Source organism: Oncorhynchus tshawytscha, linkage group LG13 (genome assembly GCF_018296145.1).
Source record: "Oncorhynchus tshawytscha isolate Ot180627B linkage group LG13, Otsh_v2.0, whole genome shotgun sequence".
Classification (NCBI taxonomy): domain Eukaryota; kingdom Metazoa; phylum Chordata; class Actinopteri; order Salmoniformes; family Salmonidae; genus Oncorhynchus; species Oncorhynchus tshawytscha.
The window spans coordinates 37,436,571-37,455,775 of NC_056441.1; the positions used below are offsets into that span (position 1 = coordinate 37,436,571).

The 19,205-nt window shown below is 41.3% G+C and overlaps 1 protein-coding gene across 2 annotated transcripts in view; it reads right to left on the minus strand.

The window, feature by feature from the left end:
• LOC112264871 (KIAA0319-like ortholog) overlaps positions 1 to 14,253 on the minus strand; it is a 31,545-nt gene extending 17,292 nt beyond the window's left edge. The window contains exons 1-4 of one of the 2 annotated variants that reach the window (XM_024441762.2): positions 14,141 to 14,253; positions 13,089 to 13,528; positions 4,346 to 4,523; positions 3,023 to 3,151 (exon numbers count right to left, since the gene is read on the minus strand). In XM_024441762.2, the coding sequence (XP_024297530.1) occupies positions 3,023 to 3,131 (109 nt within the window). In that variant the 5' untranslated portion in view covers positions 3,132 to 3,151; positions 4,346 to 4,523; positions 13,089 to 13,528; positions 14,141 to 14,253. The remainder of the gene's footprint in view (positions 1 to 3,022; positions 3,152 to 4,345; positions 4,524 to 13,088; positions 13,529 to 14,140) is intronic. The other variant, XM_024441761.2, reaches the window with a different exon arrangement.
• Between the last annotated feature and the right edge of the window lie 4,952 nt (positions 14,254 to 19,205).

Below are 19,205 nucleotides of genomic sequence, written 5' to 3' on the forward strand. Positions count from 1 at the left end.
ATTATTCAGTTCCTTTGGCTCTCTCTCTTTCAACCACTCTCTCTCAACCTCTGAATGCTCGGCTACGAAAATCCAACTGACATTTACTCCTGATCTGTTGCACCCTCCACAACCACTGATCATTATTTGACCCTGTTGGTCATCTATGAACGTTTGAAGAACGATCTGGCCATATTGGCCAGGTACTCTTATAATCTCCCCCCCCGGCCACCCCTCAAAGCCTGGTTCCTCTCCATGTTTCTTCCTTTCTAAGGAGTTTTCCCTAGCCACCGTGCTTCTAATGTACATCTGCATTGCTGGGTTTCAGTATAAGCACTTTGTGACATCTGCAGATTTAAAAAGAGCTTTATAGATACAAATGATTTGATGTGTCTCTAGACAAGACATGGCACCAACCATCAACTCAGACACTCACTGAAAGCACACCTATTCCCATGGCTATTGTTGCCATAGCTCCAGACGCTCCAGAGCTGAATATTATGGGATGTGGGTGTAACTTGAACTCCCTGTAAAACTGCTGGCAGCGATTGAGCCTTTCTGCTTTCTTTTAGAGAATGGGCCCTTTTGTCTCTGTTTAGTCATTTCCTCCCCCCAGGCCTTGTGGCATCACTCACCCACACTGTAAAAACAGCCATTCGGAGTGGAACTACCACTGAAATATGCATGCACGCCTCAGAACCAGCAGGCAGTACAAACAATTACTAACAACCCGATAAACACACAGTATGCTTCAGTTCGACTGGTGTCTAGCCGAAATCAGCTAGGCAAACCAAACAAGTGTGCTCGCATACTCCCTTAAATAGACCTTCGCTTGAGAAAAAAAAAAAAAAACCACAATTGTACCATTTGCCCATTTTGAGACCCCATAGCCAGTATAATTCCTCATAACAGTCCGAAATAATTTAAGATAACTCAACCTCTGTCATCAACAAATTTTTGCTGAGATCTTACATGATGACCTCACCGCTTGCATTATGTGTGCGAGCGTTGCAAAATACATTTATACATACAGTTTAAGTCGGAAGTTTACATACACCTTAGCCAAATACATTTAAACTCAGTTTAGCTGGCCACCTTTGATAAGGGTGTTTAGTGATTAAAGGCCGAAACACCCACTGATACGAAGGCACACTACTGAGGATGTGTCCCAAAATTGACATCTTAACCCAGTCTAAGAAATAAACCTCCCATGCCACTCTGTCAACATCACGGCAAATCTCATGTGAGTGCATTCCATCTATTGGCACAATGGACAGTTTTTAACATCTCGTCCCGTGTTTTATGATTCTTACATACACTCAATTAGTATTTGGTAGCATTGCTTTTAAATTGTTTAACTTGGGTCAAATGTTTTGGGTAGCCTTCCACAAGCGTCCGTCCCACAATAAGTTGGGTGAATTTTGGCCCATTTCTCCTGACAGAGCTGGTGTAACTAAGTCAGGTTTGTAGGCCTCCTTGCACGCACACGCTCTTTTCAGTTCTGCCCACAAAGTTTCTATAGGATTGAGGTCAGGGTTTTGTGATGGACACTCCAATACCTTGACTTTCATTGTCCTTAAGCCCTTTTGCCACAACTTTGGAAGTATGCTTGGGGTCATTGTCCATTTGGATGACCAATTTGCGACCAAGCTTCCTGACTGATGTCTTGAGATGTTGCTTCAATATATCCACATCATTTTCCTCCCTCATGATGCCATCTATTTTGTGAAGCGCACCAGTCCTGCAGCAAAGCACCCCCACAACATGATGCCACCCCATGCTTCACGGTTGGGATGGTGTTCTTCGGCTTGCAAGCCTCCCCCTTTTTCTCCAAACATAACTATGGTCATTATGGCCAAAAAGTAATATTTTTGTTTCATCAGACCAGAGAACAGTTCTCCAAAAAGTACAATCTTTGTCCCCATGTGCAGTTGCAAACCGTAGTCTGGCTTATTTTATGGTGGTTTTGGAGCAGTGGCTTTTTCCTTGCTAAGCGACCATTCAGGTTATGTCAACATAGGACTCGTTTTTACTGTGGATATAGATACTTTTGTACCTGTTTCCTCCAGCATCTCCACAAGGTCCTTTGCTGTTGTTTTGGGATTGATTTGCACTTTTCGCACCAAAGTACATTCATCTCTAGGAGACAGAACACGTCTCCTACCTGAGCGGTATGACGGCTGCGTGGTCCCATGGTGTTAATACTTGCGTACTATTGTTTGTACAGATGAACATGGTACCGTCAGGCATTTGGAAATTGCTCCCAAGGGTGAACACAACTTGTGGAGGTCTACAATTGTTTTTCTGAAGTCTTGGCTGATTTCTTTTGATTTTCCCATGATGTCAATCAAAGAGGCACTGAGTTTGAAGGTAGGCGTTGAAATATATCCACAGGTACACCTCCAATTGACTCAAATGATGTCACCTATCAGAAGCATCTAAAGCCATGACATAATTTTACAAACTTAGTGAATGTAAACTTCTGACCCACGGGAATTGTGATACAGTGAATTAAGTGAAATAATTTGTCTGTGAACAATTGTTGGAAAAATTACTTGTGTCATGCACAAAGTAGATGTCCTAACCGACTTGCCAAAACTATAGTTCGTTAACAAGAAATTTGTGGAGTGGTTGAAAAATGAGTTTTAATGACTCCAATCTAATTGTATGTAAACTTCAGACTAACTGTACATGTTATTTAATCATTTCATCCAAACTGCGAACAGCTAAAATAACCCTCACCGAAGTTCAAAACGTACAAAAACGTCACAAAATGTCCTCATAATGTATGCACGAACTCTACCGAACTGTTTCGGCTGAGAAGCATGCGGACGCAAACTATGACTTATTACACAAACTATGTAATAAAGACAAGCATCTATTGTTAGACACTGGTATTTATGTTGCAATGTCTCAGATTCCATAAAGCCTATGGTAAGTATAACAAAATAATCAACTCAATGAATAGATCTCATTCATTCTAACATCCTGGACAATCATGACATCGCAAATAATTCCAGAGAAATGTATTGGTGCGTTTTACCTGCGGGAGCAACTAAGCGGCACAAGAAGCTCAGTGATAGGAAGAGGAGATGTGGCTGTGTCAGTCGAGGTCGACTCCAGCTAAACAGGTTCTGATATGCATAGGACATTTTCCACGAGGACCGAGGACCTGGACAGAACAGAAACAGTTGTCAGGTTTGTACAACATTACTAGCCTGGAAATCCAGACCAAATTCCTCTCAATAGTGAAGCGTAGTATGCTTCAGTCTGGATTTCCAGGCTACAACATTACACCACCTTGATGTAATTCAACACCGACACGAACCAGGCGCTAAGCAGGGATTGACATTTAAAGTCTGAAAGGAGGCCTCCCGAGTGGTAAAGTGGTCTAAGGCACTGCATCGCAGTGCTAGCTGTGCCCTAGAGATTCTGGGTTCAAGTCCAGGCTCTGTTGCAGCCGGCCGTGACCAGGAGACACATGGGGCGGCGCACAATTGGCCCAGCATTGTCGTGGTTAGGGAAGGGTTTGGCCGGCAGGAATGTCCTTGTCCCACTGCACACTAGCGACTCCTGTGGCAGGCAGGCCGGGCGCAGTGCACGCTGACACGGTCGTCAGGCGTACGGTGTTTCCATCAACACATTGGTGCGGCTGGCTTCCAGGTTAAGCAGGCATTGTGTCAAGAAGCAGTGTGGCTTGGCTGGGTTGTGTTTCAGAGTATGCACTACTCTCAACCTTCGCCTCTCCTAAGTCTGTACGGGAGTTGCAGCGATGAGACAAGACTGTAACTACCAATTGGAGAACACGAAATTTGGGAGAAAAGTGGTGAAAAGTCAATTATTATTTAAAGTCTGATAGACAATTCAGGAGTATTTTTGGTTGCCCCGAAAATTATGATCACTTCTGCGAAAATGTAAATGAGCTATTTCCACGCAGAAGAACCATATACTGCCTGCCTTTCACCTACACATAGGGGAGGAATCAGAAAGATCACAACTGAAAGTCTTTGTATTTTGATTGTTTTCTGTAAAGGCTCTGACTGCCATAAATTGTCTGTCTTTCACTTAAACAAATGGGGCGGAACCAGAAAGATCAGTTTTAGGCTACTGGAATTCTTTGCAGTTTGGTGGTTTTCACTTCTTTAAAAAGATAATCACCTGCCCAATGAAGCAATCTCAGAACAGGCTCAACTTGCGTGACTATTCAGTTCACTTACCCCAGGCAATAGCCCAATCTCTTCTGTATATCCCAGCTAAGGCGAATGGACACATTGTATTATTTCAGGACATTAAAAAGAATCAGACAGGTGATCAAATACAATTGCGTACGTTAAGGTCACAATCTTTTACAGTACAGTATATTTACCTTTCTCCTGGCCAATTGGTGGAAGAGGGTGGAGACTGAGAGCAGCTGGAGTTAGCTTATGTGGGTAGGGAGGTGAGGTGAAGGGTGAAGACAGGTCAACACCAGCACTATGTGGAAGAGCAGCTTCAACATGACACTCCCTCTGACCCTCTACTGCCCTGGCAGAGGAGAGAGCAACCTGGGGGAGGAGGAGAGGGGGAAGAAAGTAGAGGTCGACCGATTATGATTTTTCAACGCCGATACCGATACCGCTTATTGGAGGACCAAAAAGGCCGATACCGATTAAAATCAGCCGATTTTTTTTCTTATTTTTTTATTTGTAATAATGACATTTACAACAATACTGAATTAACACTTATTTTAACTTAATATAAAACATCAATAAAATACATTTAGCCTCAAATAAATAATGAAACATGTTCAATTTGGTTTAAATAATAAAAAAACAAAGTGTTGGAAAAGAAAGTAATATGTGCCATGTAAAAATGTGTGCCATGTAAAAAAGCTAACGTTTCAGTTCCTTGCTCAGAACATGAGAACATATGAAAGTTGGCGGTTCCTTTTAACATGAAACTTCAATATTCCAAGGTAAGAGGTTTTAGGTTGTAGTTAATACAGTATTTATAGGACTATTTCTCTCTATGCCATTTGTATTTCATATACCTTTGACTATTGGATGTTCTTATAGGCACTATAGCATTGCCGTTCCCCTCCCTGGGCTCGAACCAGGAACACATCGACAACAGCCACACTCAAAGCATCGTTACCCATCGCCCCACAAAAGCCGCGGCCCTTGCAGCGCGAAGGGAATAACTACTCAAACTCTAAAAGCGAGTGACGTTTGAAACAGTATTAGCGCACACCCAGCTAACCATTTCACGTTGGTTACACCAGCCATTAGGCTGATAGGCTTGAAGTCATAAACAGCGCTGTGCTTGCGAAGAGCTGCTGGCAAAACGCACGAAAGTGCTGTTTGAATGAATGATTACGGGCCTGCTGCTGCTCAGTCAGACTGCTCAATCAAATCAGACTTAATTATAACATAATAACACACAGAAATACGAGCCTTTGGTCATTAATATGATCGAATCCAGAAACTATCATTTCGAAAACAAAACGTTTATTATTTCAGTGAAATATGGAACCATTCGGTATTTTATCTAACGGGTGGCATCCCTAAGTCTAAATATTCTTGTTACATTGCACAACCTTCAATGTAAGTCATAATTACGTAAAATTCTGGAAAATTAGTTCGCAATGAGCCAGGCAGCCCAAACTGTTACATATACCCTGACTCTGCGTGCAATGAACACAAGAGAAATTACACAATTTCACCTGGTTAATATTGCCTGCTAAACTGGATTAGTAGTTATAACTAGTGATTATGATCGATTGTTTTATATAAGTTTAATGCTAGCTAGCAATTTACCTTGGCTTCTACTGCATTCGCGTAACAGGCAGGCTACTCGTGGAGTGCAATGGTTAGAGCATTGGACTAGTTAACTATGCGGTTACAAGATTGGAACCCCTGAGCTGTCAAGGTGAAAATCTGTCATTCTGCCCCTGAACAAGGCAGTTAACCCACAGTTCCTAGGCAGTCATTGAAAATAAGAATGTGTTCTTAACTGACTTGCCTAGTTAAATAAAAAGGTATAAAAAAATAAAAATAAATCGGAAATGGCGCCCAAAAATACCAATTTCCGATTGTTATGAAAACTTGAAATCGGCCCTAATTAAATTGGCCATTCCGATTAATCGGTCGACCTCTAGAAGAAAGAGGTTCTCCTGGAGATGTTTTATAACATAGTAAGGAGTGGCTGTTCTATAGCACTTGTAACAGGCTTCGGGTTAACAGAAATTCTGTTTGAGAGAATCATGAGCATGGTTAAATATCTGCCTGACAGGAGTCTTCGGTGTTGTCTCTCCACCCACTGACCTCAGCGTTCACTTCCATGCACTCTCCTTCTGAACATTGTTTATAGTATATAGGGTGAGGTGCTGATGGAATGTGGTTAAGGCACATTTCAAATGTTGAAGGGACAGCAGAACAGCAGGTGGACTGCATTTTACAACGGTTATTAGTCCTTATGCTGAAAACTATCTGTATCGAGCCTCGATAAGATTTTTTAAATTCTGAAAACATAAAATGTCAGCAGGTAACCAAACACGCATGATGAAAAAGGCCTTTCAAAAATGACATCAACATGTGGAGAGTTTCCAACAATAATCTTTTTGCTCTTTGAAGAAGTCCGTTTTTATAACTGGTAAAAGGGCCCATAAGCACCAACGTGTGAAGTTCATAGGAACATGTCAAATAATTTCTTGTCAAACAGATGGAAAGATGGTGTCTTAGAAAACATCTCCCAGAAAAAGTCTTAAAGGGCCAAAATGCAGTTGCTACATACATTTTTTAACTAATAAATTAACGATATGAACCCATTGATTCTAAAAGAATATAACATAAATGCCTAATGAGCTTAGATCAACTGTTGTACTCCATCAGAACCCAAAATATAAGCTTGTTTTGCACATTACATTTATTTGTCACAGTCAGTGAAGACAACAGGTGTAGACTTTACCGTAAAATGCTTGCTTATGAGCCCTTCCCAATGATGCTGATTTAAAGAGGAATAAACTACATACAAATTAAGCCATCCAGTGGATTTGGAAAGTATTCGAACCCTTTAACCTTTTCCACATTTTGTTACATTACAGCCTTATTCTAAAATTGATTAAATTGTTTTCCCCCCCTCAATCAATCTACACACAATACCGCATAATGACAAAGCAAAAAAATATTTTTAGAAATGTTTGCAAATTTATTCAGACCCTTTACTCAGTACTTTGTTGAAGCACCTTACAGCCTTGAGTCTTCTTGGGTATGACGCTTCCAGCTTGGCACACCTGTATTTGGAGAGTTTCTCCCATTCTTCTCTGCAGATCCGTCAGTGCACAGCTATTTTCAGATCCCTCCAGAGATGTTTGATTGGGTTCAAGTCCAGGCTCGGGCTGGGCCACTCAAGGACATTCAGAAACTTGTCCCGAAGCCACTCCTGTGTTGTCTTGGCTGTGTGCTTAGGGTTGTTGTCCTGTTTAAAGGTGATCCTTTGCCCCAGCCTGAGGTCCTAAGCGCTCTGGAACAGGTTTTCATCAAGGATCTCTCTGTACTTTGCTCCGTTCATCTTTCCCTCGATCCTGACTAGTCTCCCAGTCCGTGCTGCTGAAAAACATCCCCACAGCATGATGAGTGCTGCAAAGATGGTTGTCCTCCTGGAAGGTTCTCCCATCTCCACAGAGAAACACTAAAGCGCCGTCAGAGTGACCATCGGGTTCTTGGTCACCTCCCAGACCAACGCCCTTCTCCACCGATTGCTCTGTTTGGCGTGGCGACCAGCTCTAGGTAGAGTCTTGGTGGTTCCAAACTTCTTCCATTTAAGAATGATGGAGGCCACTGTGTTCTTGGGGACCTTCAATGCTGCAGACATTTTTTGGTACCCTTCCCCAGATCTGTGCCTCGACACAATCCTGTCTCTGTCTACGGACAATTCCTTTAAACTTATGGCTTGGTTTTTGCTCTGACATGCACTGTCAACTGTGGGGCCTTTTAAGACAGGTGTGTGCCTTTCCAAATCATGTCCAATCAATTGAATTTACCACAGGTGGACTCCAATCAAGTTGAAGAAACATCTCAAGGATGATCAATGGAAACAGGATTCGCCTGAGCTCAATTTCGAGTCTCATAGGAAAGGGTCTGAATACTTATTTACATAAGGTATCTGGGTTTTTTAAAAACCTGTTTTCACTGTCATTATGGGGTATTGTCTGAGGAAATGTTTTTATTTAATCCATTTTAGAATAAGGCTATAACATAACAAAATGTGGAAAAGGTCAAGAGGTCTGAATACATTTCTGAAGGCACTATATACAGTGCCTTGCGAAAGTATTCGGCCCCCTTGAACTTTGCGACCTTTTGCCACATTTCAGGCTTCAAACATAAAGATATAAAACTGTATTTTTTTTGTGAAGAATCAACAACAAGTGGGACACAATCATGAAGTGGAACGACATTTATTGGATATTTCAAACTTTTTTAAACAAATCAAAAACTGAAAAATTGGGCGTGCAAAATTATTCAGCCCCCTTAAGTTAATACTTTGTAGCGCCACCTTTTGCTGCGATTACAGCTGTAAGTCGATTGAGGTATGTCTCTATCAGTTTTGCACATCGAGAGACTGACATTTTTTCCCATTCCTCCTTGCATAACAGCTCGAGCTCAGTGAGGTTGGATGGAGAGCATTTGTGAACAGCAGTTTTCAGTTCTTTCCACAGATTCTCGATTGGATTCAGGTCTGGACTTTGACTTGGCCATTCTAACACCTGGATATGTTTATTTTTGAACCATTCCATTGTAGATTTTGCTTTATGTTTTGGATCAGTCTTGTTGGAAGACAAATCTCCATCCCAGTCTCAGGTCTTTTGCAGACTCAATCAGGTTTTCTTCCAGAATGGTCCTGTATTTGGCTCCATCCATCTTCCCATCAATTTTAACCATCTTCCCTGTCCCTGCTGAAGAAAAGCAGGCCCAAACCATGATCCTGCCACCACCATGTTTGACAGTGGGGATGGTTTGTTCAGGGTGATGAGCTGTGTTGCTTTTACGCCAAACATAACGTTTTGCATTGTTGCCAAAAAGTTCAGTTTTGGTTTCATCTGACCAGAGCACCTTCTTCCACATGTTTGGTGTGTCTCCCAGGTGGCTTGTGGCAAACTTTAAACAACACTTTTTATGGATATCTTTAAGAAATGGCTTTCTTCTTGCCACTCTTCCATAAAGGCCAGATTTGTGCAATATACGACTGATTGTTGTCCTATGGAAAGTCTCCCACCTCAGCTGTAGATCTCTGCAGTTCATCCAGATTGATCATGGGCCTCTTGGCTGCATCTCTGATCAGTCTTCTCCTTGTATGAGCTGAAAGTTTAGAGGGACGGCCAGGTCTTGGTAGATTTGCAGTGGTCTGATACTCCTTCCATTTCAATATTATCGCTTGCACAGTGCTCCTTGGGATGTGTAAAGCTTGGGAAATCTTTTTGTATCCAAATCCGGCTTTAAACGTCTTCACAACAGTATCTCGGACCTGCCTGGTGTGTTCCTTGTTCTTCATGATCCTCTCTGCGCTTTTAACGGACCTCTGAGACTATCACAGTGCAGGTGCATTTATACGGAGACTTGATTACACACAGGTGGATTGTATTTATCATCATTAGTCATTTAGGTCAACATTGGATCATTCATAGATCCTCACTGAACTTCTGGAGAGTTTGCTGCACTGAAAGTAAAGGGGCTGAATAATTTTGCACGCCCAATTTTTCAGTTTTTGATTTGTTAAAAAGTTTTAAATATCCAATAAATGTCGTTCCACTTTGATTGTGTCCCACTTGTTGTTGATTCTTCACAAAAGAATTCAGTTTTATATCTTTATGTTTGAAGCCTGAAATGTGGCAAAAGGTCGCAAAGTTCAACGAATCTTTCAGGCACTGTACAGGTACGAGTACCACATCAATGTGCAGGGTATGAAGTATTTGAGGTAGATACATTTCCCCTGCCCAATCCCTCAAATTTGAATAGAAACAGGTGCGGGGACCACTTTGTTATTATTTTGAACTGCTGATTGACACTTTTAAAAAAGGTATTATAAATACATCAAAACACCTGGGTTGGGTAGGTTACTTTCTAAATGTAATCCGTTCGTTACCTGTCCAAAATTGCAATCAGTAACTTAACCTTTGAATTACCAAAACTCAGTAAGGTAATCTGATTACATTCAGTTACTTTTAGATTACTTTTCCCTTTATGTTACCAATTGAACAACATCTACTGCAGGATTAACCAATATTAAGGTTTACATTAATGGCCATACATGGATGTTACATTTTACTTTATGGGATGGTTATGTTGGCTTCTTATAACCTATTGCTTTCTATTACGTATAATAATATCTTTGTAAATAATAATAATTTGTAAATCCAAAAATGGATGTAAGAACTACAGATACACTTAAAGGGGCAATCAAACGTGTGCGAGTTTGAGCATATCCATTAGGCCTATGGACTCTTTTTTTATCAGCATGAATTAGATTGAGCAATACTACATTTTATTTTGTAAAGTGGTTTCTTGCATCAAACACAACATTTTCAGTCTCATTGTCTGAAGGACAAGTGGTTAAACAGGTTAATGTCAAGCCCTGCATGTTTGTTTTTGAAAGTCTCACGGAAAGTCTCTTGGATTGCAGGCCTACTTTGAACGCCACAAAATACAACACTGCACGTTTAAAAAAAAAAATCTCTTTACCTGACTAGCTTTTCAAAGATGTCTAGAAATGTACCCAGTTTGTGCTCTTGTTGGAAGCAATCACTCACCTATTGCTGACTACAAATTATCTATAACTGGCTAATAACTAACAAACTAGCAAAGGAGAAGAACAAAATGTACCCATGCCTACATGCAGCTCTCGCTTTGATCTCAAAACAAGCGCATCTACTCACAACCGCTCATGCTGTAAACACAGTCCAGTTAAAAGTAAATGGCACAGATCCATATATGGCAATGGTCTATTTGCATATAGGCCTCCTGCAGCTCTGATTGTTTATGCCACTCCGGTCTGTGTAGAGTACGGCTGAGTCAAACATGTCAATGCAATAGAATCCTACTCCAATGCGTTTTGCCTAAAACAAGTTTGTTTTGTGTCAGTATGTTACATTGAAAGTGGTTAATATTGTGTTGATGCAATCACAATTGGCACAGTAAAGGGAAAAGTTGATAGTGTTAACAGGGAAAACTCTAGAACAGTGGTCACCAACCAAGATCACTTTGAGTCAAAACGCAAGCTGAGATCTGCCACTCAGATTTTTTGTTGTTGACGTGACTTAAAATGTAAACCTATGCAACATCAACCAATTAAAAACAGTACTGTAACAATGAGATTTGTGCAGTAAACTATAGTAAACTTTTTTATTATATAAATTGTTTTGAGATAGGCTATATGAACACACCAGTAATAGATCCGTTGTTGTATTACTTATGAAGCACCCCTGAGTGAGCATACATTTAAATAATTTTGCTTTCTTTTTTACTGGGCTGATGGTGCCTGCATCTGATGGTCAGTCTCAGCGGAGGGAGAGAGCAGCAGACTGAGGGTCCGTCTCTCAACATCCCTCCGCTCTGACTTTCCTCCTCTGACACTGACCAAAAAGGGACACGGTCTTCCAGCGGATGGCGAAACTTGAATCGCACCGCATTATATCTGCCTCATGCACAAATTCATGTTGTTACTCCCGTGAACAGAGAAAGTGAAATATTCCTTGATATAAAAAAAGACCCAAGTCGCTAATAATAACAACGCAAGCCTATAGATACACTTGCCTACTCATTCATTACTGCTGCACTGCTTGTTGTAGCGCTGAGTGGCAATGAACATGAACTCACTCATGAAACAGCAGCTTTTTGCTGTATTCCTTGACAGTCTCCCTCTAGTCATGGTTTTACATGTTTTGAAATCTCACAGTATCAACTTTGCTGTAGATTTCTTGTGCTTGCTACGTTACTGCAGACACGGTAATCTGAGCCATCCGACTGGCCAGCGGTAGGCCTACAGTGCACTTGATTGGCTCTCGTGAAGGTAGAATTTGGATCTACAGTCACATGAAATGTTTCAACATTGGAACAGTTCGCAGGACAGCAGAATCGGGTGCACCTTCCACAAAACAGCCCAAAACTAATAAAACATTTTTGGAACAAAGCTTTATCGTTGGGTTTTTACAGAAATGTTTGGCTATGCACGCAACTTAGAGGGAACATTGCTGCCAACTACTATCAACACTTATGTTCAGTTTAGGATTTTTTTTTGTTTAAATACGCCTTCTGTAAATTTGGGAAACATTGCCTTGAAGTACTGTTACCAAAATCACACATTTCTTCAAGATATTTTCATATTTCTCGCCCTCATGAGGAAAATGAAAATTCACAGAAGTAACATGTAAATGTATACCTATCAATTAAATCAGTGTTTTTACTGATATCAACTTGTTTATGAATTAAGTGATTAAAACTTAAAATTCTGTTACCAAATTGGATACATAGCATAGCATTGGATACATAGCAGTCAGTCACAAACCACAGAGGTTGAAAAGATTGCCTCAAGGCTTAAAAATCCTTCTTTAACCAGTCTCCTTCCCTTTGTTTACACTGATTGAAGTGGATTTAACAAGTGACATCAATAAGGGATCATAGCTTTCACCTGGTCAGTCTGTCATGGAAAAAGAGCAGGTGTTCTTAATGTTTTGTACACTCAGTGTATGCCTATTATACTCCTATAGAATTAGAAAAGGTGGAACGCTTTCCACATGCTGAAAATCTAACCCAAGTAGAATAGCAGTAGGCTACTATTTTTTCCCTTCACAATTCCTCAGCAAGTTCTTACAGGAAGTTCAGAGAAAATTTAAAAAAACAGAGAGCAGCATGAGCACATTTAGTTCAGGTTGGAGTAGAAAGCAATCCCATGGCATGGAGCATAGGCTCACACACACACAGCATTTTCTGACTGATTATCGAACTGAGAGTATGTGGCAACTGCTGCACTAGAAAGTCATTTAATATCAACCTCCCACTTTACATGACAAGCAAACCTGCATGATATTGGTAATTTATCAGATCCGCATTACAGCAAACAGACATTGCCACACTTACATCCGCCTCAGTCTTATCAACAGTTGTATCCTGATAATGAAACGAACTGCGATGACAGCTGTCACAAATGCCTGGCTTTTTAAAGTTGTTTCTGGCTTTAGAAGTCCAAATGGCTTCGTTCCATATCTTCTAGGTTGCTTTCATATAACACAAAAATCCACAGGTAAAAAAATACTTAGCTATCAGATATTCTAAATAATTGTTTATTTGCATTTTTGGCAGCGCGGTGGCTCGAGATCAGTCGTGACGTGGTGCCTGCAGAGGTACCCTCCCTCTGCCATGTGACGCGGTCACTGGGAGGCCACCTCTGTCATCAACTTTTTAGACGCAAGTTCTCATGAGGAAAAAAAGCAAACAAGGATCTATGCGATGGTCAACTTTAGATCCGGGCAAGGTTTCACTGGCTTTTTCTTCTTCCTCCTCCCATTCTCTCAGCCAGGCTAATGAAGAAGAAGAAAAAAATCACTCGTAAATCCACTATTGGCTGCTGTAGACAGACAATTCAGAGGAGCACTTTCTCAGATGACAGAATGCCCCCAAGTCTTTGGCGCTGCCTCGTTTGAAATGACGACACATTGAGATAATTAATATACATTTCAAACCCTGCAAATTAAACAAAATGTATAATAAACACGAAGAAGCCTAGAATTAAGGCCCATAAGAAAGTTAGGCAATTTTGTTTTACAAGCTGAATTTAGCCATAGGCAAAGCAAGCCACTAATCTCTAAAAACCTGCCTCACAGTCGACATTAGTAGTAGCCAAGGTTGCGCAGTGGACACTGACAATTATCTATGGCTGAATACAGACAATTCTACCATTATAATCATACTGATACATATGCCATTGATATTCAGCATGACAGGTGTAACAATGACATATCTCGGTATAATCCTGGATGGATCACCCCTTCCAGGCACCAGCAGTTTATCATGGTTTGGCTTTAGAACCTGGCATTATTAGCCCACTCACTGATCGAATGCACGCAGTTTATCGATCGCAAGACGTGTCACGCCACTGTTTTAATGTATGGAATATATATGCATAAACTCACCAGTCGTTGTATGAAATGTTTCGGTTCCTATGCTTGAGCTAGGATACGTCGTAGTTTCTCGCTGTTCACTATGGGTCATCTCTTACTGACACCGCTGTGAAGCAGGCAAGAACAACTGACTATTTCCGGGTCACAGATTTTAGGAGTCCTTCAGAATAAGAGTCCAGTCCTGTATACTTTCTCAATTAATAATTATGGCGACAATTATAGAACATTGGTTATTGTTGCCAATCATCTTAAATCCAATGAGCACTCCAAATCCAGAGTTTACACCCCGAATAGCGTTGCTGCTCATTTTGAGGCCCTTAAAGTTTGGCCAATAAATTTAAATCCAACAGTTTTTTCGTATTGGACAGATATTGCACAGTAGATAATCGGTTTGTCCATAAAACCAGGGTCCAGCCTATTCACAAGAGTACGTAGCCTACAAAACAGAGTGAGTTTGAACAAAATGTTAGCGTGGAGCTTCTGGACACCCAACAAATATGGTACAAATATAGCACTGTACAGGAAAAAACTATCAATTGTGTCCATAAAACCCAACCTCAACACCAGGGTGCAGTCTGCACTTTTGTACTGTCACTTTAACACTCTGCTGACGGATTGACAAATTCAAGACCATATTTTAATTACAAAGGAATACATTAAATATTTTAGTTTACTCAATGTTTGCTTCCAGTGTGAAATAAAACGCCATCCAATCCAGACTTGCACTCTTGGCTTGCCCTATAATGGAGGTGCCAAATTCCGACTATTAGCAGGTGATTATGTGGGTGAGAAGCTAACTGCTGAAGCAAACAATGTGATCAGTAGGTGGAGTGTTAACTGACTGACATACCTGTAAATAACCTACATTATTCTAATGATGATCCGCAGGCTGCAGACTTTACACATTTAAATGTTTCCAAGGCCAGCTTTATGTGCCAAAACATGCATCAGGTCAAGAGTTTTGGCTAGACAAATAAAATGTATATTTTGAGTCAGTATCCCAGTAAGATCATGTTGCTAAATGTAAGAATCACCCATTCACATAAAAAAAATGACGTGGAAAGAATGTTGATTCAACCAGTTTGTGCCCAGTGGGCTGACTCTACCAAGAGAGGATCTTGCATATAATTTGCAACTTCTGTGTTACTGTTCATGATCAATTTCTTTAAAAGTGTCTGACTTATTAACTTCATCATGATATAATTTGTTCTGAATAAATTATGCTTTTTTGAAAATATGTACTTGTTGTATATTTTCCAAAGTGTCCACCAGAATTTAGATATTTGGCTTTTACATTCTAAGCAATTTTGTTATGCAATGCATCCTATGACGCAGGTGTTTGTTCAAACTCACCTGTTATATATTCTAGTGAGTATACTGGAACCTGGTTTTCTGGACAAACAATCAAGAGATTTCCTGTAGAGTGCTATATCAAATCAAATCAATTGTTATTAATCGTGTACACATACTTTGCAGATGTTATTTTGGGTGTAGCGAAATGCTTATGTTCCTATCTCCAACAGTGGAGTAATAGGCTACCAAACAATACAAAGCAATACACGCAAATCCCCCAAAATATAAAGAAAGGAATAAAGAAATGTAAAAATATTACAACGAGCAATGTCAGAGTCTGGAATATGTACAGTGGTGACCAATCCATTTTTGAGCCCCACATTATTTAGATGTTTTTTGGTGGGAGCTTGCCTGTTTTGCATGTAATTTTGGCATTAATACGTGTCACATATCAGTTTGCAAACATTGTAAAACAATATATATATATAATTGAGTTAATAAAGCCGCATACAAACGTGGTCTCTTTTTTGTTTTCTTGAGTAAGGCAACTCCAAAATGCAGGTGTTTCATCCTAGCTCAGTGCTTTCTGTGATGGTGGGGCAAGCCAGCAGAAAATACGGAGCGTTGTGCCGTGATTGGCTCGGTGTTCTGTCACTCATGGGGACACTACGACACCACCAAGCCTAAGGGTAGATCTTGAAAACTCAAACCCCTTGGGTGCTGCCATAGAGTTACATTAGAAGTGCGCATCCAAGAAGGCTCAAGGTCATTGGCCACAGATAGAATTACGTCAAATCACGTTATACCTACTGTAGCTTTGATTGGACTGATCATGTCAGCATCATACCTTCAAAATTTTAGCTAGCAGTCATCATAATGAATCATGTCGACAATCTACTGGCAAATCCTTTTTAATCCTTGTCATGTGAAGAGAAATAATGAAGAGAAATGATAAATAAAACGTATCGGTGCTCATCGGCAATTGGACATAAACATTACACAACAAGTTGGAAATGGCTAATTCAACAGTGGCTAAATGCAAGCATTGCAATCATTAGCCTGCTATACAGTGGAGTGGCTGTGTGGTCCCAAGTCTAAGATTAAGGGTTTCTTTTCCTAGTTTAAAATTATAAACATTCAACATTCGTCATGTTGTCAATGAAGCATGATTTGTGCCGTGCTCAAAACAACACCTCGGAACTGCAAAATCTGACTTTAGGAAAAACGAGCTACGACTGGGAAAATACGTTTTGCACTTTCATCCAACTCGGAATTGTAAATCGGGAACTCTGGCCTCTTTCTAGAGTTTGACCTGAAGATCACTGACATCATCATGATTCAACCTTTTTTTTCTTCCTGAGTTCCCAGTTATTTTGAAAGCACCATAAATCCAGAAAATGCCAGCCTTTGATGACAAAATTTACCCACGAAGGCCCGCCGCGCCACCTTCCTGTTCAAGTGAGCACAGCACAACAAGGTGAGTCCAAAAATGTCTTGTATACTGCTGCATAAATTATGTAATATGCCAGGGAGATATGTATACTGTAGCTAAGAAAGTAATACTAAGTGTATGTTGTGTAATAAGCTGTCAGTATCCCATGTGCCTCACCCTAATAATTTGGTTTATTTTCACCTCTTAATTTTGCCTACTGTTCTGACTTTGTGGTGCACATGTAGCCTATAACCTGTTTTAGAGAAATGTAATCATTGAATATTGTAAGAGTTTTCATTGTCTGATAATATGCACCCCTTTATGAGGGGGCATATAAGCTGGTGCACGATATCTAAGGACGTCTCGAGCTATTGCTCGCCTGAGGTAGAGTATCTCATGATAAGCTATAGACCACACTACCTACGAGAGAGTTTTCATCTGTGTCCTTTGGAGCTGTTTACATACCACCACAGTCAGAGGCTGGCACTAAGATAGCAATGAATGAGCTGTATTCCGCCATAAGCAAACAAGAAAATGCTCACTCAGAGGCGGCACTCCTAGTAGCCGGGGACTTTAATGCAGGGAAACTTCAATCCGTTTTAACAAATTTCTATCAGCATGTTAAATGTGCAACCAGAGGGAAAAGAACTCTGGACCACCTACACTCCACACACGGAGACACATACAAACCTCTCCCTCGCCCTCCATTTGGCAAATCTGACCATAATTCCATCCTCCTGATTCCTGCTTACAAGCAAAAAATTAAAGCAGGAAGCACCAGCGACTAGATCAATAAAAAAGAGGTCAGAGGAAGCAGATGCTAAGCTACAGGACTGTTTTGCTAGCACAGACTGGAATATGTTCCAGGATTCCAGTGACCATGCGTACATACCCCAACCAGAAGCCATGGATTACAGGCAGCATCCACACTGAGCTAAAGGCTAGAGCTGACACTTTCAAGGAGCGGGACTCTAACCCGGAATCTTATAAGAAATCCCACTACGCCCTCCGATGAACCATCAAACAGGCAAAGCATCAATACAAGACAAAGATCGAATCGTACTACACCGGCTCTGACGCTCGTCGGGTGTGGCAGGGCTTGCATACCATTACAGACTACAAAGGGAATCACAGCCGAGAGCTGCCCAGTGACACGAGCCTACCAGACGAGCTAAACTACTTCTATGCTCGCTTCGAGGCAAATAACACTGAAACATGTATGAGAGCACCAGCTGTTCCGGAGGACTGTGTGATCACGCTCTCCGCAGCCGATGTGAGTAAGAACTTTAAACAGGTCAACATTTAAACAGGACGTGTAGTGCGAGCATGCGCTGACCAACTGGCAAGTGTCTTCACTGACATTTTCAACTTCTCTCTGTCCGAGTCTGTAATACCAACATGTTTTTAGCAGACCACCACAGTCCCTGTGTTCAAAAACACTAAGGTAACCTGCCTAAAGAACTACTGACCCGTAGCACTCACGTCTGTAGCCATGAGGTGCTCAGTCCCCTCTTGTAGTCCCTGTTCACTCATGACTGCATCGCCAGGCACGACTCCAACACCATCATAAAATCTGCCGATGACACACCAGTGGTAGGCCTGATCACCGACAACGATGAGACAGCCTATAGGGATGAGGTCAGAGACCTGGCCATGTGGTGCTAGGACAACAACTTCTCCTTCAACGTGATCAAGACAAAGGAGATGATTGTGGACTATAGGAAAAAGAGGACAGAGCATGCCCCCATTCTCATCGACGGGGCTGCAGTGGAGCAGGTTGAGAGCTTCAAGTTCCTTGGTGTCCACATCACCAACAAACTATTATGGTCCAAGCACACCAAGACAGTCGTGAAGAGGGGACGACAAAACCTATTCCTCCTCAGGAGACTGAAAAGATTTGGCATGGGTCCTCGGATCCTCAAAAGGCTCTACAGCTGCACCATTGAGAGCATCCTGACTGGTTGCATCACTGCCTGGTATGTCAACTGCTCGGCCTCCGACCGCATGGCACTAGTGGTGTGAACGGCCAAGCTTCCTGCCATCCAGGAACTCTATACCAGGTGGTGTCAGAGGAAAGCCCTAAAAATTGTCAAAGACTTCAGCCACCCTAGTCACTGACTGTTCTCTCTGCTACCGCACGGCAAACGGAACCGGAGCGCCATGTCTAGGTCCAAGAGGCTTCTAAACAGCTTCTACCCCCAACCAATAAGACTCCTGAACATCTAGTCACATGACTAGCCAGACTATTTGCAGTGCCCCCCCCCACCTGTCACCCCCTCTTTACACCACTGCTACTCTGTTGTCATCTATGCATAGTCACTTTAATAACTCTACCTACATGTACATACTAGC